Source organism: Brassica napus, chromosome A3 (assembly GCF_020379485.1).
Source record: "Brassica napus cultivar Da-Ae chromosome A3, Da-Ae, whole genome shotgun sequence".
Classification (NCBI taxonomy): Eukaryota; Viridiplantae; Streptophyta; class Magnoliopsida; order Brassicales; family Brassicaceae; genus Brassica; species Brassica napus.
This window is the reverse complement of record NC_063436.1, coordinates 7427879-7450610: the sequence shown is the minus strand read 5'-3', so window position 1 is coordinate 7450610 and position 22732 is coordinate 7427879. Positions and strand designations below refer to the sequence as shown.

Here is a 22732-nt window from a genome sequence, read left to right as displayed (position 1 = left end):
CATCAAAAGGTCATGTCCTCACTCGAGAAAAGCCTTGGTACATACAAAATTTTAATCACAAGAAGATAACTCTTATGTGACCCGGTTATTAAGATCGTAAACAACATAGTTAAAAAATACATAACTAAAAAGATACTTTACCGGCTAACCTACAACTGGTCTAACGTGATCAGTACAGCTGATCTCCGAAAACTTAAAATAGCTAGCCGTCTGTTAATGGGGACAAACCGCGGTTATCACTTATCAGTTATCACCACATATATATATTATATAAATGTCAAGAGAATGGATGCATAATAAATTAAGAAGATACGTTACATCGTGCAATGACGGCGCCAAATATAGATACTTTACATAACATCTATCTCTATGCTCCAACTAATATAATGATACTTTATGAATAGAACCATAACTATTGATAGAGCGTTACACCAAAAAAACTTTATTGATAAAGCGAAATCAGATGGCGTTAAAACAAACGGTTAAACTCTCTTAAAGAGTTAATGTGATGTTCATGTGACTCGAAGAATCATGATTCAGGGGGCAAAATCTAGTGGCCACGTGCGCCTTTCATGTTTTCCTTTCTTTTATTTTAACTTAAATATTGTCTTTTCGGCAGTGACGATTAAACGGGGACCCACACCGGCGATGTGTCTCCGCTTAATACATTAAGGTCTAGGAATAATTCAAAGATAGTTACAAACATTGTTATTTGATAGCACCATTGAGTTGTAATAGATAAGGCTGCACGAGTGATTAGACCGTAAGCGATTTATTTAGAAAAGGAAAAAAAAGAGTATGATGAATTTTAACTAACAGCTGAAAGATTTATCTTGAAATTAGAGGATCAAAGTTGAGTTTTGTCACACTGAATAAACGTATGGTTTGTCACTGACTTATCTTTTTGGTCGAACACCGAACATATCTTTATATCAAGAATTTCTGGTTCATCATAGATCATTCGAATTAATGTGAATTTTGGTCCGAGACTTCTACGTCAAACTCCCTGTATTCCTAAATGTACGATGTTTTAAAGAATTTTGTTGTTCCAATATATAAGATATTTTTATTTTTGTAGGTAATTTTTTACTTTATTAAATACTGTGTAATCAATTATATTTAATAATCTATTTTGTAATTGGTTGATTAACATTAATTTATAGTTTTAATGATATTTTTTAGACAAAACAATGATTTTCTTAATATGCGTGTTTTAACCTAAAAATCTTATACAGGAACAAAGGGAGCATTATATATAACTCCTAATTTTGTATATTGCTAAAATTTTTAAAAATGAATTACATATTTTAGAGACTTGATAAATAATAAAGTGATGGATTTACAGAATTACTAACTTTGAATTTTTATATACACCATTTACAAAGAATAATATCTTTACCTATTTTCATGTCATTTTCTTATATTTAAGGATTTTTTATAACAATTTAGTTTTTATCAATTTCAAAAAAAACATAAGTAACAAATATTACTTTTTAATAGTTCCAGTTAGAGTCATTAGTTGTAAGGTTTGAAAAATTTTAAGAGTATTTATGTGGACTGTAGGCAGTAGGCTGATCTTGTGTAGGTTTGTTTCAACTATGAATGACTCTTCAGTATCAGCTGATGACTTTGCACGCGGGGTCAAATAATCAAGCTTGACATCCAGTAGTTTATATGATCTAGCTATCTATATAGATAAGTGCAATTTACTAATTAGGTCCTGAAATTAGTAGTTAAGACCGACCATGGAATCTGGAGACACCATTAATATATATCATCAGCTGATGACACGAATTCTAACAAATCTTTTACACAAAACGAATTATAGCAAAATAAATGAAGATCTTATCTGATTCAGACTTATCTTAAAGTTTAATTATCAAAAGTTTCAAACAAATAAGCAACTGAATTTTCTTAATTTACTTTGTTTGGTTTATCTTCGGATTACTGAAATCCATAATCTTTCAAACTTTAGTTCCATTTCAAATACTAGATTTTGTGGCCAATGAACTAGTTTGGAGTTCGGAAATAATCCACACATGAAATTTCATCCTGTTTTTTGCTGAATCATTCCCAATCAATAGCTACACGAAATATTTATATTGAAAATAAAATATTAATAAAATCTTAGATAAAATACACAACAGATTTAGTTTCATAAAATTATATAGTTATGTTAAATATAATAGTTTGACATTGTTACAAACAATCTGAAAGCAATCTTAAACCTTATTCAAAATCGAAGTGACAATATCTCACACGTTCTCTAGTTTTGGCCCCTACAAACTCAAGAGACCAGATCAATCCAGTATGCAAATTGTGGGATATATTATTGAACCTGAACACTTAGGGAGCCACTTTTGGTCTACTCTTATTCATTGTCAAGACTTTGAGCCGACAAAAGATAGACTTTCTAAAATATAGGTAACTCGATGCATGTCTTGATTTTTTTTAATGTTGATAAGAGTGGGAAAATTTGATAAGACACTGCGCAACACATACCAATGAGACCATGTCGCACTTTTTTGCAACTCTTGTTAAGAGAAGTCATTTGATGACTCGGGGTTTCGAAAATGGAGTAAGAACCATTATAAGCGTTTGATTTCCTTTATTGACACTATTGTCTGTTGTAAGTCGCAAACTTTATTATTTCAATAGCTTATACCAAAGAAAATGAAAAAAAAATATCTTTATTTTTTTTTTTTGATTTTTTTGATAGATAATTTTAAGTTTAAATCTGTATATGTCACCAATACATCACAAATCACAAAAGTATTGGCAATATGTTTTCGCAATAAATATATAGTGCCGTTTGGAGAAAACAAATTTAAGTTGAACACCATACACATCATTTAAAAATAATATTTGATTTTGGAAAGGAAAATTTGCGATAACACAACTGCACTGGCGATCTCAACCAAAAAGAAAAATACATAGGCCAAGTTACCATAGCTTATGGGATCAAACAGACAGACCTTTAAAATGTTGAATAATTCATAATTCACACGTAACATGCAGTTTTACAGAATAAAACACAAACTAGTTTAGCTCCGAGAGTTGATGACAGTATGACACTCTTAGCACATAACTGAGTTTCAAAATATCACTTAACATATTTTTGGCTGGAGGGACATTTTGTAGAGTACCTAATTGCCCTCTTAAGTGAGTGAGTAGAAAGAAGCTTTTAGTTATAAGATTAGTTATAATGTAAAGAGAATTTGGAGATATATTTTCTTTGCCATGTAGGATGAAAGTGACTTTAAAGTAGTTTTGTAGAGTCCCAAAAATTACAAGGTTTGTTGTGTTCTAATATGAACCATCAATCCATGGTTTATGCTCAGAAATAAGGTATTAGAATTTTGGGAGGATGAAAGTAAGGGAAGTTAGCGCATTTGTCTATGTGGGTGAATTTGTTCTTGGTTGTGTGATGAAATCACACACTTTTGTGATCTTGTATCTCATGGTTTGTGATTCAAATGGTTAGGTGGGAGAGTAGCCAATAGCCAAGTGAAAGTGTTTGAGTAGAATGTAAAGTTTTTGATTGTTGTGGAAGTGAATACATATTTATGAACAAGAGTGGTAGTAGAGCTAGGGGTGTCAATCGGGCTGCCCGATCCGGCCTGGCCCAAAACCCACAAAACCCATTGCTATTTAAGCCTGAGCTGATCCTGTCTTCAAAAATTTTGTGTTTATATTTCAAAATCTGGCTCGGCCCTAAAAAGGCTATAAGGCTTTTGTTTAAAAAAAAAAACTAAAATTGAATACATTAATTTGAAAACCAAAATTAACTTAATTCTAACTTAAAATAATCATCTATATGCTTATAAAATCCAAAACTAAAATAAATACTTTACCTAATAAACCAAATAAATAGTAACAGCGAATAGAAATAAAGCAAAATCTTATCAATTCTAATCAGTAGAAACTATAGCATCCAGATTAGGATTGTTTAGCTAAGATCCAAATGAGGAACCACACTATCGCCAATGCATTGGTAGCATCTAGTTGAGTCAACTCTAATTCGTCTTTCCTATATATCAGTTTGTTGGAATTACTTCTATTTCTATTTTTTGGTGGCATAAATTTTTCTATCTAAAATATAGAGAAGGTTTTAGTTTTATAGAGAAGGCCTAGAAAAAAGTATACAATAAGAATATTATTGGATTTTTGATTTTAAAACAGAACAAACGAAAAACCAAACTAAAAAGTCAAAATATCTTCAAAAACTTTCCAAACTAAACCAGTCTAAAAACTGAAACTGAACGAAAACCAAAAATTTCGGTTAGGCTGGTTCGGTTAAAATCTAGAGCCAATTGAAAACTTACGGAAAATTATGAGAATTTAAAAGAGTTCGTATCTGAATTTTCAAATAACATCAAAAGAGATAAACCCTTTGTCTTGTAACAGCTGAGATTTGGTAAAACTATTTCGCGTTCAGAGGGGATGGCGGGGCCTCTGCTTCGATCTCTTTGGTCAAACACCACTCGAAGAAGATCCTTCTCTTCTCAGTCATCACCTCTCTCTCCCTTGCGAGCCTTCTCTGCTGCCACCGGAGCTCCTCCTAACAGCTCCCTCGATCCTAATAGACTCCGGAACGTGGCTGTGATTGCTCATGTCGATCACGGGAAGACCACCCTCATGGACCGGCTTCTCCGTCAGTGTGGAGCCGACATCCCACACGAGCGCGCCATGGATTCAATCAACCTCGAGCGTGAGCGTGGCATCACTATTTCCTCAAAGGTATCGCCTTTTCGTGGAACTAGAGCTAAGCGGTTACTTCACTCTTTGAAAAAATGGTTCGGTATAATATAAGACTAAGACTAACAAAGCCGAAGACTTTTTTTTTTTTTTTTTTCCGTTTCTGTTCTGTTCTTTTGTCTGTAAAAGCGGCTTTCAGTTATGTTTTTTTTTTTTAATACTATGAAACATAACAGCTGAAGTTCTTTTATGTGAATTTTTCCGACAGGTGACATCCGTGTTTTGGAAAGAAAACGAGCTTAACATGGTAGACACACCTGGTCACGCAGATTTTGGTGGGGAGGTTTGTGTCTGATCTCTGTATAAGTTGTTACTTCTAGCGTTTTATTGATTCTCATGTATACGCGAATCAACTTTGAAGAAAGCAAAAAAAAAAAAGACTTAGTAAAAACGAATCGAGCCAAGTACCCGTTTAGGGTCTGTATATGGATCATGTGAATGAATAAATTTACAATCTCTTACTCCTTTCCCTTTGAAAAACATCCTTATTCTAGACAAAGTAATTTCCGGACCCAACAGATTTTTTTACTAATGTACAGAGATTTAAGACACTTCAAGAACTAACAGATTTTTTTTTTTTTTGAAAGAATGTTAAATTTATTCAAATCAAAAAGGCTTTTGTACAAACTAATGCAGCTTTAGTTTAAGCTTGTGTGATTCTTTTGAAACAAAATAGTTTGTGAAATAGAAACCATCTAGTCTCTAGATGAAAACCAATCTGCCATCGCTTTGTTGAAAGCTGTCTCGGGTCGTCCCTGGAGTGAACTTATGCGGTTTCTTATCTGCTTGTCGATGAACTTGATAAGAAGGCTCGGAGGTCTCTGTACCGTGCCGTGTCTTCTACCATTTCTCTCAAGCCAAATAGTGTAGACGGAAACTTGAAACACATATCTTAGCAGGAACCTTGATATCCCTGAGACAGTGTGCGTCGAGATAAGATCAACAACTTGATCCCATATGTGGGAGTAGTGCTGTCCCAGAAGCTTCCTTGTGAGGTTCCTCCAAATAGTCTCCGTGAAGGAGCAGCTAAAAAACAGGTGGTTTCTTGATTCAACCGCAGCATTGCAGAGAATACACTGAGCATTAGCTTGAGAGTTCCACTGCAGCAGCCTATCTCCTGTTGCCAGACGATTGTGTACTGCAATCCAAGACATAACAGAGTACTTTGGGGTTGATCCGGCAAACCAGAGACCCTTATACCACTGAACCTTCGACTGATGCACTCGAGTAGAGTTCCAAGTTTGGTGTGTATCAAAACAAGGTCGAAACACATCGCCTGATCCTCTCCACTGAACCACATCGTCTTCATCCGTGAGCCCCCGTGCTCTCAACCGCAGTATCTCCTTGTCAATAGTGATCAAGTGTTCTGCTCTATAATGGCGGCTTCTGTAGTGCTGAATAACAAACTCCACAGTGGCGTTGAGGTTAATCCCAAGCGCAATGCAACCTTGCATTTGTGTGAGATCCATTATCCTCCCCAAGGGAGACCACTCATCGAACCAGAAAGAAGTAGTGGAGCCACTTCCTATTTCGATTTTAACATAAGATCTGGCCAGAGCTCTATACTTCAGCAGCTTTTTCCAGATCCAAGAACCAAGAGAGCTAATGTACTGTTTGGAAATTTAGGCTTTGTTAATATACCCCTGAGATTAAGTTACTAGCTGGCGTATGATCTCATTTACTTTGTGGCTAAGTGCACATAAGATACATGAGATATAGATGTTCAATTTGTTATCCTGAAAATTAAGCATGAGTTGTCCTCCAGCATTAGTACATTCCGTGGAGTAGAATATAAGGTGAGATCTTTGTGACTATATATGGTATATTTGGAATGTAGGTGGAACGAGTCGTTGGTATGGTTGAAGGAGCTATATTAGTTGTTGATGCTGGAGAAGGCCCTCTTGCACAGACAAAGTTTGTTCTTGCTAAGGCCTTGAAGTATGGTCTACGCCCTATTCTTCTCTTAAACAAAGTTGATCGACCTTCAGGTATGAATCTTCATTCACTTTTGCTTTTGGTTAAAACTTCAGGTTTTCTCATCTTTTTTTTTTCCAATGCCAGTATCAGAAGAGAGGTGTGATGAAGTGGAGAGTTTGGTGTTTGATCTTTTTGCAAATCTTGGTGCTACTGGTAATTAATTTTATCAGTTTCTTATTTACTTACAAATGATTACTAATTTTTTTTGTTGACTAAATTATTATTTATGTCTTCTCTCTTTTGCTAGAGGAACAACTAGACTTCCCTGTGCTTTATGCCTCGGCAAAAGAAGGGTGGGCATCTTCTACCTTCACCAAAGAGCCTCCTGCAGATGCGAGGAAAATGTCACAGTTGCTTGATGCTGTAGTTAAACATGTTCCCCCACCAAAAGCAGACCTTGATGCGCCTTTTCTGATGCTGGTAATTAAAAACTTCTGGACTTGGGTGGCCAATATTGTACATGCAACTAATTTTACTAGCCTTTTCGCTTCTGAGTTACCAGGTTTCAATGATGGAAAAGGACTACTATCTAGGACGAATATTAACTGGAAGAGTATCTTCTGGAGTTGTCCGTGTTGGAGACAAAGTCATTGGACTACGCAATACTGATTCAGCCTCTGAGAAAATAGAAGAAGCAAAGGTTTGTCTTTACATTGGTTAAATGCTTTGTCAGCCCTGGTCTTATCAAAAGCAGATACAGACATCTTTTCTCACAGGTTGTGAAGCTAATGAAAAAGAAAGGCACGACCATTGTTTCAATTGATGCTGCTGGGGCTGGTGATATAATCTGTATGGCTGGTTTGACAACTCCATCAATAGGTCACACTGTGGCTAGTGCAGAGGTAATATCCAAATAGACTACGCCCCTATTTATTTTTTAGAAAATACAGAAGTAAATTTTGAATTCAACAAAACTTCTCAATGGCCAATGGCTACCTCTTTTTTTCGGTATTACAGGTCACAACGGCGCTCCCTTCAGTTGAGCTGGATCCACCAACAATATCTATGACGTTTGGTGTCAATGACTCTCCTCTGGCTGGTCGTGATGGCACACAAGTATGTTTTGATTTTTAAGACGTAGCTATAGCCATTGTACTCTGGCTCTAAACTTGAAGCAGCCTCATATTTACCTCTGGTCTGCTAATATGGTGGCAGTTAACCGGAGGGAAAATTGGGGACCGGCTAATGGCAGAAGCTGAAACAAATCTTGCCATAAACGTTATTCCAGGCTTGTCAGAGTCATTTGAAGTCCAAGGAAGAGGAGAACTTCAACTTGGTTTGTGCTTTTCCACTTTTTTGTCAAGTGTTTCTTCACCTGTAATGATGGAAAATAAACATGAAACTGTATCGATTTCTCCGTGCAAGGTGAAGTAATCTTTCATTGTGTCTAATAGGTATCTTGATTGAGAATATGAGACGGGAAGGTTTTGAGCTCTCCGTCTCACCACCTAAAGTCATGTGAGTTTCCATCTTTTTTCGATGATTGTTGCATCACATACTATATGAGCTATTTAGCTAGAGTTGGAGATACAGTTGTAGTTGCTATTTTATGTTGCTAGTGCCGTGCGAGAGGGCTGAACTTGCTGCTATCTTATGATTTAATTTTGAGAGTTTCTACTTATGTGATATAGGTACAAAACTGAAGATAAACAAAGGCTTGAGCCAATTGAAGAGGTGACTATTGAGATTAATGAGGAGCACGTAGGATTAGTGATAGAATCTCTCTCCCATAGGCGCGCTGAAGTTATTGACATGTGTCCTGTCCCTGGAAATGATGGTAGGACCAGACTGTCATTAACTTGTCCTTCAAGGTTGGTTTAGTGACTTACAGTTCCTTTTATTATACTTACATAAAATTTTACTCACTGAAGAAACTTAACAAAATGATACTTGCTTTCTACAGAGGTTTGGTTGGATACAGATGTGTGTTTAGCAGCGACACCCGTGGAACAGGATTCATGCACCGTGCTTTCCTGAGTATGCAGCTTTTGTACTCCCGTATCTGTTCCATTCTCTAGTTGATAACATTTGTATATTTGGTCCCTGCAGAGTATGAAAAGTACCGAGGTCCACTTGGTAATGTTAGGAAAGGAGTTTTGGTAGGCTTACTTTCTCTAGTTTCTGGCCCTTATAAATCATACTCTTTCCATAACTCAATATCTAACCATTTGATGCATAGCTATATTTTGTTTTCTTATGTCTGATTGTTGAATAGGAGAGATCTCCCTTTTCACTCGAAGTCTTTGTTTCCTAAAAGTCGTGCCTGCATTATTAAGTTATATTTGAAATTTATATTTCTTGATGACACAGGTTTCGATGGGATATGGAACTATTACAGCTCATTCACTGATGGGTTTGGAAGCTCGTGGGACTCTCTTTGTGTCTCCGGGGCTGGACGTGAGAACCTTTCTATTTATGATATATATATACATGTTCTGTTTCTTTATTGGTTTAGTTATTCATAGTTAGAACATTTATGTGGTCTTTGCGCGTTTGATCCTTTGCTAATGCTGCATCCTGTTCTGTTTCGTTGTATTTTAACAGTCATACGATGGCATGATTATCGGTGAGCACTCACGAGACACAGATCTTGATGTAAGTTGGTTAGACTCATCCTTCTTGGCTCTTAAAATTGACTTAAATACCATGAGCTTCCTTGCATTGCAAACTACAGGTTAACCCGGTTAAGGCCAAAGAGCTTACCAACATTCGCTCTGTTAACAAAGACGAGAATGTGAAGCTATCTCCACCTCGCCTCGTATGTACCCTTTTCCCTTTAGCTCTACTTTTCTCACAACATCGAAAGAGACAAGAAACCCGTTTTCTTGTTGACTAAAACTTCTTATCTTTCTTTTCTATTCAGATGACACTTGAGGAAGCTATAGGATACGTTGCCTCAGATGAACTTATTGAGGTAACATTGTTAATTAATCGTCAATCCTAAGTCCAGCTAACCACGAGGAACGTTTTATTTCTGCCTTCTTATCATGTATTGTTATTGGTTTAAATGTCTTCAGGTTACTCCAAAGACGATTAGGTTGAGGAAGAGATGTCTAGACGTTACCAAGCGTAAATCACAGAGCAAACGAGCCAAAGAGTAACCTTCCACCGGTGCAGTTTTTAGTAAAAGTTGGTTTGGTTCTGGCTCTCTTTCTTGTCACATTCTTACACAAAGACAATTATTGAATATATATACGAGGAATATTCAGATTATATATAGATCCATAACTTATACGCAAGAAGATGCATTCTTCTGTTAGATAACAAAAAAATAGAAAAAAGATTCGTTACGATGGTCTTTTTGGACCAGCGGATTTATGGTTTATAAAGAGTTTTGTGGGTGACCTTGGGTAAATCTTACGACCCTCACGTCTTAAGTTATATATTCCAGTTTGCAGATAAACAAAATCTGTGATGCTTAAAAAGAAGAGTACATAATTTAGAAGTTATTTGTGATTATATGGAGAAATATCCATGAAGGTAATAGAAAACCAAACACCATTAAGATTATAAGCAATAATAATAAAAAATCTACTCACAAATCTCAAAATAAAACCCTAAAATAACATTGTTCTAAGACAAAAAAAAAAAACTCTTAAAGAAAAACTAGGGTTTGTAGAAGAACGAATGAGAGCAAGCTTAACCCACTCCACACACAAGGATCTGAGGCTACATTGTGAGGAAGTGATGCAATTGTTGCAGCATCTACTGGAAGAACCACAAGAGGATCCTCCCAACGCGGTGAAGGCTTTGGTTTAGGATCAGGACTAGTAGGATTAGGTTTAGGTTTAGGATCAGGAATAGTAGGATTAGGTTTAGGGTTAGAAGAAGTAGAAGAGTTGTTTTGTTGAGTTGTGGCAGGATTCTGCAGAGAGGCAGGCGCCATGACTAGGACCTCAAGCTTTTGACCACATTCACAGTGACCAGGCACACCACATATGAAGTAATAGTGTCCGGTTCTGTTAAGCTTAACCGGTTCATACTCAGAGTGATATGTGGCCAGAGCTGAATTAGGGTTACACAACTCGTAATCTTTGAAGCTCACCTCCATCACGTTGTGGAGATCTTTGTTGTATTGAAAGATGAGGGAATCTCCGACATAGAAAGTCTTTGAAGAAGACCATGTCTTGTAATAGTCAAGGCCCATCTTTGTCGTCCATCCGTTGGTGTCTCCAACCTCGTAAAAAGATGCAGAACGAGCTAATCCGATTAGTGACAATGCTACAATTAACAAAGTCATGATTGTGTTCTTCATGATTGATATTGTGATTCTTTACTTGCCGAGAGGTAGAAAGCAATGAGAAAGAGATGGAACTACAAATAGATTTGTGTGTGTTTATATATAGTAGAACTTGATGGAGGCTTCCCATACTTTATTTGTTTTAGGATTGCAATTTTAATATGTTTGATTAGTCCACGTCGGATATATGTTAGTGAAATTGTTTGTTTTTTCCTTTCTTGTTTTTATTTTCTATTTTTTGTTAGTTAAACTTGTCCTTTATTCCTTCCTCATTCATTAGAGATTTTGATATAATTGGGTTTCCTAGTCGATGTATGAATTTCTTTACAAACAACTTTCCAGATTTTTATATTATATAATTAAAATTCTATTTCGTATAAAATTATATATTCTTTTGATCTTTAAGGACAGATGGTTTAAAATCTTTGTAATAGTCATCTATTTAACCTTCATTACTGTGAATTACTTCTTTAAACCGTCAATACATATGAAACTACAAAAACAGAAACTTTAAAAATACAAAACTAAAATATAAACAAAGTAAGTAAAAAAGGAAGAAGTTATTAATAACTTTGGAAAAAGCTTAAAAAGAAAAGAGAATTGAGATAATAACAATACTTTTTTTTTTGATAAGTAATAACAATACTTTTTGTTTAGTCAATGAATATATACTCAGATTTATCTTGTATTTTGATTTATTTCTTGATAAAATAATAATAGGTGATGATGATGATGATCATCAGACATCAGATAATATCAAACAAAAATTATTATCATACGTAATATCAAACCTATTCGTTAGCTAATCATCCTTTCACGGTATATATGGCTACTGGTTTTACGGTTTGGGCACTCATGAAAGGCATATTGGTTTTGCATCAAACTCTTTAATCTTCATGGACTCTTTGGTTTTCACTCTCTTTGACTTTCGGTTTTTATTTTTATTTTTGCAGTTGAAAAATAAAGCTACAGCTTCTCACAGTTGGCATTGGTGGTGTTGGTTTAGTCTCAGCTTATATTTCATACAATACAACACCAGAGATAACACTAATTAGGTTTGTCTTTCTCCTACAAAGGACATCAAAACCTCTCAAAATTAATAACTGTGAAGTCATCTGATCGGATTTATTTGTATCTGTGTTGGAACTTCTGTTAACAGTTTTGGTGCTGGCTTGATGGGTTCATTAGCTTACATGAGAATGTTTGGTAACACTGTAGATGCCATGGCAGATGGAGCCAGAGGAGTTATGAAGTACGTGTTACCTCTTTCTATTCTCATTCATTTCGGTTATCTATATTGAGAAGACTCACTCACATTTTTCTTTTCTTTCTTGGCTTGATTGATCTGATAGAGGTGCAGCTGGACAGCCACGGTTACTAGTCCTGGTTTTGTTGGTTATGATATTCATTAGATGGAACGCGTAAGCCTTTTCTCTCTTGTCCATTATCATATCTTCATCAATAAGATCTACTTTCTGAATATGTTTGGCAGAATACTTGTTCCTCAGTATGAATTCATGCACTTGAAGCTGATACCAATGTTGGTTGGGTTCTTTACTTACAAAGTTGCTACATTCTTTCAAGCTATAGAAGAAGACATCTCCATTTCTACTATAAAAAAAGCGATGTCTAAAAGCACCTACTTCAGTTTATATAACAAGTTAGTTTTGTTCTGTGTTAAGTCCAGCGGTTAGGTCAAAGTCAGTGTTGTAAGAAAATGTAACTAATAAACTCACATATAAACTCATTCATAACTGCAAACTACCAAGAGATAACTTCGAACATAGAAATCAAAATGTATAAAAGAAAAGTACATAAACGAAAGTGAAGTAAAGCATAGAGAGTTGACTTTAACTCTACGTTTCAGACCAAACCAGGTCCAATGTTGGTCTGAGCGTAATCTTCGTGAAGTCTTCCTTCGTAAACATAATCGAGCTTCTCACAAGTCTTCTTAATCTCTTCAACATCTTTCTTGGAGCAAGTATCGTCGGCAACAACAACGGTCGTTTCGTTTTCTCCAGGTTTGTAGTTGGTGACTGCACGACGGCTCGAAACAACAATCTTTATGACCTTGTCTTCTCCAAAAGTAGTGCAAGAAATCACTTTGGCTTCCATTTTTTCTTTGAGTATTTGTTTTTTTTACTCTGCTTCTGACGCAGTCGGAAAACTTTAGGATTAGCAAACACTAGAACAAGCGATGAATTTGAAGAGAAAACTCTGGAAATCCACCAGATTAGATAAAAGCTCTCAATTAGAATAACAAGTTGTGTCTTACAAAAACTTAGAACCTCTTTTTATATGGAGAAGGATCTCAACCATAAAATAGAAAAAATCCAAACGTGAAAACTAAAAAGGAAACTTAAGAAAAAAAAAAGGAAAACTCACAAAAATAGAAAATATCAAAAAGGAAAAACTAGTAAATCCTTTTTACATCAGTCTCCTCCATGAAGAACTTGTCCCCAAATTCTCATCTGCTTGATACTAATGAATGTCAGCTACGTTGAAGGTATTAGAAATGTTCATAGATTCTGGGAGAGCCACAACATAAACATTATCATTGATCTTCCGTAACACCTTGAATAGTCCATACTTGCGCTGGTTATGATATTCAACAGATGGAATGCGTAAGCGCTTCTCTCTTGTGCATTATTATATCTTTTCACTACAACTAACTTGGTTCCATCAATCAGATTTACTTTTTGAATATGTTTGGCAGATTACTTGTCCCTGAGTATTGGATTCATGCACTTGAAGTTGAAACCAATGTTGGTTGGGTTCTTTACTTACAAAATTGCTACATTCTTTCAAGCTATAGGAGAAGCCATCTCCATTTGTACTAAAAAAAACCGATGTCTCAAAGCACCACATTCAGTTTATATTAACAAGTTAGATTGTTGTGTGTTAAGGCCAGAGTGATTAGGTCAAAGTCAGTGTTGTAAGAAAATGTAACTAATAAACTCATATTCATAGCTGCAAACCACCAATAGCTAACTTAGAACATAGAAAGAAAAAATGCAGAAAAGAAAAGTACTTAGACAAAAGTGAAGCAAAGCATAGAGAGTTTAACTGTAACTCTGAAACTTTCAGACCAAACCAGGTCCAATGTTGTTCTGAGCGTAATCTTCGTGAAGTCTTCCTTCGTAAACATAATCGAGCTTCTCACAAGTCTTCTTAATCTCTTCAACATCTTTCTTGGAGCAAGTATCATCGGCAACAACAACGGTCGTTTCGTTTTCTCCAGGTTTGTAGTTGGTGACTGCACGACGGCTCGAAACAACAATCTTTATGACCTTGTCTTCTCCAAAAGTAGTGCAAGAAATGACTTTAGCTTCCATTTTTTTTATTCTTTGGGTCTTTGTTTTACTCTGCTTCTGTATAGAACAAAGAGAAGAAGAGTGATGGATCATTTATATAGAGAAGAATCATGTAAATGTTTATGCTGTAATGTAATCATGAAACATACATGCATGTAACTGAAAATGGACCACCAGATTTCAATTTTTGGATGAACAATAAAGTTGAATCCAAGAAACTTCCTTCATTTTTGCATGACTCTCAGTAGTGTCCCCAGTACTCCCCACTAGATAATAATATCACAAGAAATTATATAACCTTAAAATATATACGAATTAATCAAGAACTAGGCATACAATGTTAAGGTATCGTGTCCTATAAGTTATATAGTTGTAGTTTTTTTTTTCTTTTTGAAAAAAAATTATATAGTTGTAGTTGCTCTATGTTTTGCTTGTTTGGGATGATAACTCAGATTGAGAGATGCAATTTTGGTTAGAATGATGCTAACTTATTTATTTTCATAAACTCCATTTAGATGGTAATTGATTTTTTTTTTTAAATTCTGGCTTGTTATTGCTTTCTTATTATTATCCTGTTTATTATGAGATGTTTGTCAGCGACTCAGCAGCAGCATATGCACACACTTACTAATTTCATCTTTGTTTTGAAGATAATGGATGGATGAATGAAGTAACATATCAAAGAGCTCTTTATTTTTCCCAAAAAAGAATAGCATTACATATATATCTATATTTTCTTGAAATAGACCAAAATGCTCTTTAAAACCACAAACACTGCCTGTGAGACCATGAATCACACAATAGACACTGCTTGTTATTGTCTACATTGGTGCCTCTCTCAAAACTGAACTGGGAATTTCTCTCATTAGAGCCTTGAAGCTCGCATGATCTTAAAAGTTAAGCCGCTAAGGTAAGTTTAGGAGCAGAGAACTAAGAACCTGGGCTGCTTTTTGAGCTGAAACTCCTTCGGCTCATATCCCACCACAGAGAAGTGGTGCTAACACAGTGTATACTCACAATCTAGCAAGCCTCTAAGTATCTCTTCACAATTTGGACGTTCTTGAGGCTCTGCCCAACAGTCTGCAGAGAAAATATTATAGTAACATTTACTCAGACTGTAACAGTGGAATATAATGAGAGAAAAAAAAACGAAAAAGAACAATCAGAAGTTCAAGAAACTATGGTGTTTAACAACATCGAACCTGCAATTAGTTTGCTGAGTGGACCATCAGGAATCTCAAGACGTGACCGTTCATGCGCAACAGCAAATATAACCTAAGAAGCAAACTTTCAACAATCAATCTAATTCACATGAAATTATTTAACCCTGAAACAAGTGGTCCAGATGTTCAGGAATGAACATCGCTAGAAGAATCATGGCATAGCATATTGTACCTTCTCAGGTGGAACACCTTCCCATGGTTTACGTAAAGTAGAAAGCTCCCACATTATGACACCAAGACTAAAGATATCACATTTCTCCGTAAAAGGTTCCTGGCGAATGAGTTCTGGAGCCATCCACTCTGGTGTACCAGCAGATGAAGTGTCCTTCATGTTTTCATCAGTCATTATTCTCGAGAGCCCAAAATCACAGATCTTGACTGTCCAATGTTTGTCCACGAGACAGTTGGCACTTTTTAGATCACGGTGGACTACTTTCATCCGGTGAATGCACATCAAGCCCCTTAAGCATCCAAATCAAAAATACAAACCAGCATATGAATTACGCATATGTAGTTTGAAATATACTATCTATGGAAATATGTATAAGATGCTCTTGTTTCTTATGTAGAGTGAAACAAATCAAGTTTGTTCACTCCATTAAGATATACTACTTAATAAGGAACTAATAACTAAAAATAAAGATGACATAATAAGCCCCAAGCAGTTAATAACTAATCCTCAGATTCACAAGGCAGAGCAAATAAATTGGTAACATTATAACCAAGCTAATGTACCTGCAGATGTCTCTTAGCATCCTGAGCCTTCTGTGCCAGCTAAGTTTCTTCTTTTGACCACTCATGTGGATCAAATAATACAAAGATCCCAGCTCCATGTATTCCGTAATCATGGATAAGCGCGGAGGTTTTGTGCAGGCACCCAGAAATAGAACAACTGCAAAAACATGGATCACAACTTGTCTGATAAAGGTGAACGAAGAAAATAATCTTAGACATGTCTCCACAAACTATTTAATAAACATGAAACGAGAGATTGTGAGGAAAACAAAAATCACCATTTGGGTGGCGAACTCGGCTGAAGAGAAACCACAGATGCCCGAGCAAACATGCAAAATAGTTAGTAGATGTATACAGGGATTGATACAACAATAACCAAGCAATTGATAACAAGGTACCTGAGAATCGATATCTCATTGCAGAAATCTTCCATGTTTTCGGCAGTAAGATCTTGCTCCAGAAACAATTTGATAGCAACATCTGTCCCGTTCCACACTCCACGAAAAACTTCACCAAAAAATCCTAGATGCAAAACATAAAACAATGATTCTTTATACTACAATGCTTAAGTAATTGAAAATGAACTAAAAACTGCATTGTCCATATCAAAGATAAATTTAGAGCAGCTTACCAATCCCCACCCGAGTTCCAACAGTCAGCTCTGAGAAGTCAATGTCCCATTCTTGATAGGGTAACAAAGGCTGATTCTGCAATGTGGAAGACTCAACCACTTTATTCCACGTATCCTTCACGGCAAAATCTGAAGGCCCTCTACGTCCGAATCCTTGACTCCTGTAAGCATGAGGGGATGATGGCAACGACATTGTCTTCTTCGAATTTAACACATCATCAAGATGGAGGCCAGACACCTGGAAAATAACAACCAAAGAAAGTACAAGAGTTTATAGAGGTACGAGCCACTAGATTCAACTTCTTAGTGCAATGACTTTCTCGAGAAAACTCAGAACGTATATACTGGTTAAACTATGGGAAGAGAACTGACACAACACAATAGTCACTCAAAGATCCCCAACTTACATTTTTATTGATACCTGAGCTGTTTCCATCCTCTCGGCCATGCAAGAGACGGTTTTGCTTTGATTTCTCATACATTTCTCGTACAGCGCTTCAAAAATTTGTAACAACAGAATCAATACACAAGAAAATGATAAAACCGCAGCTCACTCTTTCATGAGTTCTTTCTCATGATTCTCAGTACCAAATCACAAAGTTAGAAGAAGTGCCATGAAATGGTTTAAAAGCTTTTGTGGCAGTGAGAGTGAAAATATAGTTTCAACATCACATTGGTACATCACTATCCTACAGACACCTAAGCATCTACGAATTTGAAGATAACAGTTTTGCATTTTAGATGGCTCATGCCGTAATTCCATGTGATATAATGACAGCTGTTAAGATGATCGAAGAGTTCCAAAATTACCTCATAACTTAGATTGATAGAACAAGTTCGAATAAAGAGACTTTAATATGCAAGCTGATAATTACACAAATGCTTGTAAAGGATGAAAGAAGAAACAGTGCACACGGTTGAGAATACCAACCTCGCAATGTCATCCCCAATCTCTGGTGTCATCCTGAAACTTCGTCGTCTAGTTTTACGAATTTCTAATGTGGATGAACTGTTAGAAAGATAAACATATTTAAAATTTGTTTGCACAGCCAATCAAATATACATATTGCTCTGGGCATCTCGTAATAGTAAGATCAGAATTCTGACAAACAATGCAAGAATAGTAAAGTATATTATCACTAAAATGGAGTGAAATTTACAAAGACAAAAATTAATACTCGAGTTAACATATAATAAGAGCAAATATGCAAAATCTAGCAAATATTAATCCTTGAGATCTATTTGAACAATATCTGAATTATCCCTGAAGCAATATATGACGGTGTGGTTGAAGACCTTAAGCTTTTCATGGGTGGTTCCTTGGAAAGGCAACACTCTCTCTTAGGTACTAAATACATCTAAGTTATTACTTTCCTTTATCTTTCATTATTTATGAGAATAAGTTTAATGGTTTTGTTGGCTCTGAAAGAAATCCCAAATCTCTGAACATAAATTTCTAGAAAAGATAGAGTGTAGCCTTTCCAAGGAACCAATGAAAAGCTTAGGGTCTGCAACCACAGCCTCATACGTTGGTTTTAACATATGTGAGCAAATTTGCAAAATCTAGCAAAGACTTGAATAAGGAACTAACTAATATTGGAAGTCCTGTCAAACATGCTGACTAGATGTATGGAAAAGGCTGACAGATTTTGGTATGCACTATTGTAAAAATGAGCTACCTTGAAGGAGATGCATCACCAGAGTAATCCCTAAACGAGTGCCTACCAGTACTCAACATAGATCGTCCACGTGATCGCATGGATGGGTGTTCTGGGCTGCAAATGTAACAGATTGCCGACTTTTATCAGTTGAGCATAAAGAAAGGCACACTTCAAATAACGCATACAGAATCGCCAAGCAAATTTTCTGAGATGCATCTTATCAGGAGATTTAAATATAAAAGCAGCAAGAAGGAGAGAAACGGTAACTTTTACATTTTCCAACTCATTACTATATCAATGTAATGATCTGCGTATTTTATTTTCTGTTAACTATAATCTAAGCTAGAAAGAGCAGGGAAAAACCTCGAGCTAGCTGTTCTCTGTTCAGCAATCACTTTTCTGCGGCTACGTCTCCAGAACACAGTGGCAATATTTGGTTCACTATGTGAGGTGTTACTGAAGGAAAAAAACACATTTCTATCATAAATCTACCATTAAAGATACAACTTGTCAGAATATATGTCACAGGTACCTCAATTTTCTTTCAATAGCTGTAGCAGGTCTAAGCATCAAATTATGCAATGATGCATTTGGATATCCTTTTTCATCTTTTTCTGTACTGTAACATAAGGAAACGGTTCATCACTCCCGGGGAAGCATATAACAAGAGATGTGTCCAGAATGATCTGCCTATAAAATGGTTTAGCAAGAAAATCACGCAACGGAAAGCTGACCTCTCAGGATCTCTTCTCTCGTATAAAGGACTATTTGGCTCCAAAGGCGAGTCACAAGAGTCGTTTTCGGCAGAATCACTCTCTCCCGAAGGTGTGATGTGTGACATGAAAATTGCCTTGGCTGATCGAGGCACCAGCTGACCAGGAAAACGGATTAGATCAACTAGTAGTTCAACGGAGTTCAGCACGACTATAACAGACATGTGTTTGTTAGAGTCCATGCAATCCACAGTCCCATCATTAGGCAGACCCTGCTCATATGAATCAAACGAGAAGGTTGATTTGTTAGAGACAAATAGCACATAATCAGAGGAAACAAGAAAACTGAAACAGCAAGAAGTTGAGGCTCACCACCACCAGCCGACTCTCAAGTCCAACAGTATCAGCCAAAACTTTGAACAAAATTGCCCGAGCTCGACAGCACCCACGCTTAATTTGGCCAAGCAACTGAGCACCATGGTTTTCAAACAAGAAGGCATTTTCCTCCAGAGCAAGCTTTGAAGGGCTTTCCAGTGTAGGACGCTTGTAAAAGTCAGACACCTGTTTAAGGAGAATGAATAAACGCCTGAGAACATGCAATGCAAACCTATAACAAAGAGAGAAAAGTCATTTAAGAGGATTTCTACCGTTCCAGCTATTTTCTTGATCATCGAAGCAGGATTTGAGCCACTGACAAGTGTAGTGATCAACTGTTTTAGCATGGCAAGCTTCTTATCCTTCTGAAAATCAACAAGAATGACTTCAATTCTGACACCTTCCTCTCCCAAAGCATGAAGCTCATTCGGAGTGGGTAGTCTATTATATAGTTCCTTTACTCTCTTGTCCTACAGCCAAAAAAAAAATCACATTAGAAGCAGCATCTTCCTAAATAAGAGCGGAAATAAGAAAAACAAGAAGCTCACCGGAACAACAGAGTAGAAACCATTAGGAATGGGTTCACAAAGCATCCCAGTATCCCAAAGAAGCTGTGATGCCCTTTGACCTGGAGAGACATCCTGCTCAACACTCCTAGGAGACTCCCTAATCAAACCTTCACCTTGATATTGAACAGAAAGTAACTTCACCCTTTCCGCAAGTTCTGAAGATAACGATTCATCTCGTCTCTCTTCCATCTTTCAGATAAGTCGTATCACTATTTTAACCATCTCTTTTACCCCATAAGAGGCTGTCTAAATCGATAACAACGCTCTGACTTGTGTAGAATCTGACCCATCTGCTCTTGTTTCTGCACTAGATAAGAACAATACATGTAACCTTGTAAGACAGATAAAATTAGCAGACAGCAAAATAACATGGGCTATAAAACAAAGGGTTTGTTTGCCCACCGGATTGGTATTAAAATGAGCAAACCAAGAAGACTATATTGTAAAGCAAGCAACTTTATAACATCAATTCGTTATTACTCCACCATTGGCCCCACAATAATCAATATCATTAAAAAAGATTCGAGAATCAAAACATAAGTAGCAAAAACAACAAACACAACGTTGAAGAATCAAATCATCATCACACATTGATGAGTCATGGAGATGCTAAATCATCTTAATGCAGATCCGTATGAGTAACGGATTCAACAAAATCGAACATAAACCTAACTGAAATTGAAAGACGATCAAAAATGCAATGGGATCGAGGAGAGAAATTGTAGAGAAACAAAACCAAAGAGAATGAGGAAGGATTAGAGGAGAATCGATTATACCGAGGATAGCAATGAGGATACAGAGCATATCGGAGCGAGGGCTCGTCTGCTAGATGAATGAAGGAGAGGCGAGAGAGAGAGAGAGGTCAGGTCACGTGGGGAGGAGGGAGATAGTGAAGAAAGATGGAGGGGGAGGTCACGTGAGTTTTGGGAGAAACGGATCGAAGATGGGACCCACTTTTAAAGAAATCCAGCTGGCGATGGGCTGTTGGGCCGCTACACTGTCTATCAGATTTCATACGATTCCAAGTCAATGCCTGTCCCTATTGGACCCTACCATTGTTTTTATTTTTATTCCTCTCGACTTCAACTTTCATTTATCAACTTTTAATGGATCTTAAAAAGTTTTAATCACAGAGACGATGATGCACGATCAAGTATCCGTCTAGGAACATTCACTAGGTACCTACATTACCTAATCGTTCATCATTGTTTTTAAACCACCACGAGAACACATTATTCTACTGAAACTTCTTTTAAACCACGAAGTTACAAAAGATCCGACCTAAAAGTGGAGACTTATACAAGACATCAATTCTGAACCAGGGACATGGACCATCACATGATTTGAGTGAAATCCAAGAATCGACTATCTTCGCACTGAGGTGCTTGTTACCCGATGTCTTATTCACTGGATTCAAAGACAGGACTGAAAAGTGCAGGACGGAACCCTACTTTATTTACTCGTACGTTAATATACATACGGTACGGATGCATTACTCTGTCTATTTTGGTGAAAATGAAAAATCCCTTATATATTAATTGAGGAACATTTGAAAAAATGTAACCTCAATTTTGTATTAATTAAAAGAGGCCCCAATGCATAGGTGACACTCAATTAGATAGTCAATTACATTCAATTGAAAAATAAGTAGGTCCACATTCGATTTTTATATGTTGTTAGATATATAAGTTGGTCAAACTATATGATATAATGATATGATATGATATTTTCTTTCCTTAAATAAAACTTACGGAATTACCATAAATGACTAATATATATATGACAATTAATGAGTTTAATAATAAAGATTTGATAACAATGTATATCTCCTCCATCATTTTTTGTTTAATTTTATATTATTAAAATAAATTAAACAATCAAATTAGCTATAAAAATAAAATTTAGATTTTTTCGTATATGTTATATTTTGAATTTTTAAAAACGACAATAAATGACTAAAACTATTAAAATTATTATGTTAAAAATTAATGATCAATGGTTTAACATTTTTATTATAAGAAGATACACATGATTTTAAAACCATATGAGTAAAAATATCATTTAATAATAAAATAAATATATATATATATATTAAACACTATATACCATAAGATTACATAAATATTTTAATATTAAAATTTTTTAAAACTTTCAATGAATTTTCAAGAACATTTATAAATTATAAACTTATTAAAGATTTCAGATTGAAAATTTTGTTATCGATGATTTAAATATTTTGTTATAAAACGATATGAACGATCATAGAACCGTATGATTATAAATTCTTATTTAATAAATAACTATACAAAATATACTATTCCTAGAAAAATAGGTTGGTCCATCTTAACTTATATTACACTTTTTATTAAACTAACTATCGAATTGATAAATAACGTACCAAAAAATGTTTTGCACTTTCCTTAAATAAAAGCTACAAAATTACCTAATATGATTAACGTATATGTGAAAATTAATTATAATGAATAATAAATATTTGATAACAATTTTTGTATCTTAGTTCTTTTTTTAATTTTAT

General features: G+C 35.7%; 5 protein-coding genes across 6 annotated transcripts; 1 reads left to right on the top strand and 4 right to left on the bottom strand.

The window, feature by feature from the left end:
* The first annotated feature begins 4361 nt into the window (after positions 1–4361).
* LOC106437566 (50S ribosomal subunit assembly factor BipA-like) lies at positions 4362–9948 on the top strand. The gene is made up of 18 exons (XM_013878474.3): positions 4362–4740; positions 4967–5041; positions 6596–6746; positions 6820–6888; positions 6983–7155; positions 7238–7375; positions 7452–7577; positions 7693–7791; positions 7891–8011; positions 8130–8193; positions 8367–8546; positions 8639–8712; positions 8785–8834; positions 9046–9132; positions 9280–9330; positions 9410–9493; positions 9599–9649; positions 9753–9948. Exons 1-18 carry the CDS (start codon positions 4444–4446, stop codon positions 9834–9836), a joined length of 1974 nt encoding a protein of 657 aa, XP_013733928.2. The 5' UTR covers positions 4362–4443; the 3' UTR covers positions 9837–9948.
* A 382-nt stretch (positions 9949–10330) lies between these two features.
* LOC106444866 (cucumber peeling cupredoxin-like) lies at positions 10331–10975 on the bottom strand. Its single transcript, XM_013886284.2, has one exon. It carries the CDS (start codon positions 10973–10975, stop codon positions 10331–10333), a length of 645 nt encoding a protein of 214 aa, XP_013741738.2.
* Positions 10976–12730: 1755 nt separating this feature from the next.
* Positions 12731–13172, bottom strand: LOC106443392 (oxysterol-binding protein-related protein 1B-like). Its single transcript, XM_013884956.3, has one exon. It carries the CDS (start codon positions 13088–13090, stop codon positions 12839–12841), a length of 252 nt encoding a protein of 83 aa, XP_013740410.1. The 5' UTR covers positions 13091–13172; the 3' UTR covers positions 12731–12838.
* A 747-nt stretch (positions 13173–13919) lies between these two features.
* LOC106443393 (oxysterol-binding protein-related protein 1B-like) lies at positions 13920–14456 on the bottom strand. Its single transcript, XM_013884957.3, has 2 exons — positions 14439–14456; positions 13920–14346 (listed from the first exon to the last, which is right to left on the bottom strand). The coding sequence occupies exons 1-2, from the start codon at positions 14442–14444 to the stop codon at positions 14059–14061; spliced, it is 294 nt and encodes a 97-aa protein (XP_013740411.1). The 5' UTR covers positions 14445–14456; the 3' UTR covers positions 13920–14058.
* A 504-nt stretch (positions 14457–14960) lies between these two features.
* On the bottom strand, positions 14961–21118 carry LOC106437567 (serine/threonine-protein kinase EDR1). 2 transcript variants are annotated; one of them, XM_013878475.3, is made up of 17 exons: positions 20973–21118; positions 20176–20498; positions 19900–20097; positions 19625–19813; positions 19274–19524; positions 19072–19158; positions 18903–18995; positions 18558–18653; positions 17810–17887; positions 17286–17373; positions 16879–17116; positions 16646–16769; positions 16526–16545; positions 16248–16404; positions 15685–15973; positions 15492–15564; positions 14961–15369 (listed from the first exon to the last, which is right to left on the bottom strand). In XM_013878475.3, exons 2-17 carry the CDS (start codon positions 20383–20385, stop codon positions 15287–15289), a joined length of 2274 nt encoding a protein of 757 aa, XP_013733929.2. In that variant the 5' UTR covers positions 20386–20498; positions 20973–21118; the 3' UTR covers positions 14961–15286. The 2 variants fall into 2 exon arrangements, with proteins under 2 accessions (XP_013733929.2, XP_013733930.2); XM_013878476.3 differs by having other exon boundaries at positions 20176–20503; positions 20973–21112.
* Between the last annotated feature and the right edge of the window lie 1614 nt (positions 21119–22732).

Coding starts and splice junctions, on each gene's coding strand:
- LOC106437566 (XM_013878474.3), top strand. CDS start 4,444: ATGGCGGGGCCTCTGCTTCGATCTCTTTGGTCAAACACCACTCGAAGA. Junction 8,012..8,129: donor AAGAGGAGAACTTCAACTTG/GTTTGTGCTTTT, acceptor TGTGTCTAATAG/GTATCTTGATTGAGAATATG. Junction 9,331..9,409: donor CACGAGACACAGATCTTGAT/GTAAGTTGGTTA, acceptor TGCAAACTACAG/GTTAACCCGGTTAAGGCCAA.
- LOC106443392 (XM_013884956.3), bottom strand. CDS start 13,090: ATGGAAGCCAAAGTGATTTCTTGCACTACTTTTGGAGAAGACAAGGTC.
- LOC106444866 (XM_013886284.2), bottom strand. CDS start 10,975: ATGACTTTGTTAATTGTAGCATTGTCACTAATCGGATTAGCTCGTTCT.
- LOC106437567 (XM_013878475.3), bottom strand. CDS start 20,385: ATGGAAGAGAGACGAGATGAATCGTTATCTTCAGAACTTGCGGAAAGG. Junction 16,770..16,878: donor TGGAACTCGGGTGGGGATTG/GTAAGCTGCTCT, acceptor TTTTGCATCTAG/GATTTTTTGGTGAAGTTTTT. Junction 15,370..15,491: donor ACTCAGCAAACTAATTGCAG/GTTCGATGTTGT, acceptor TTTTCTCTGCAG/ACTGTTGGGCAGAGCCTCAA.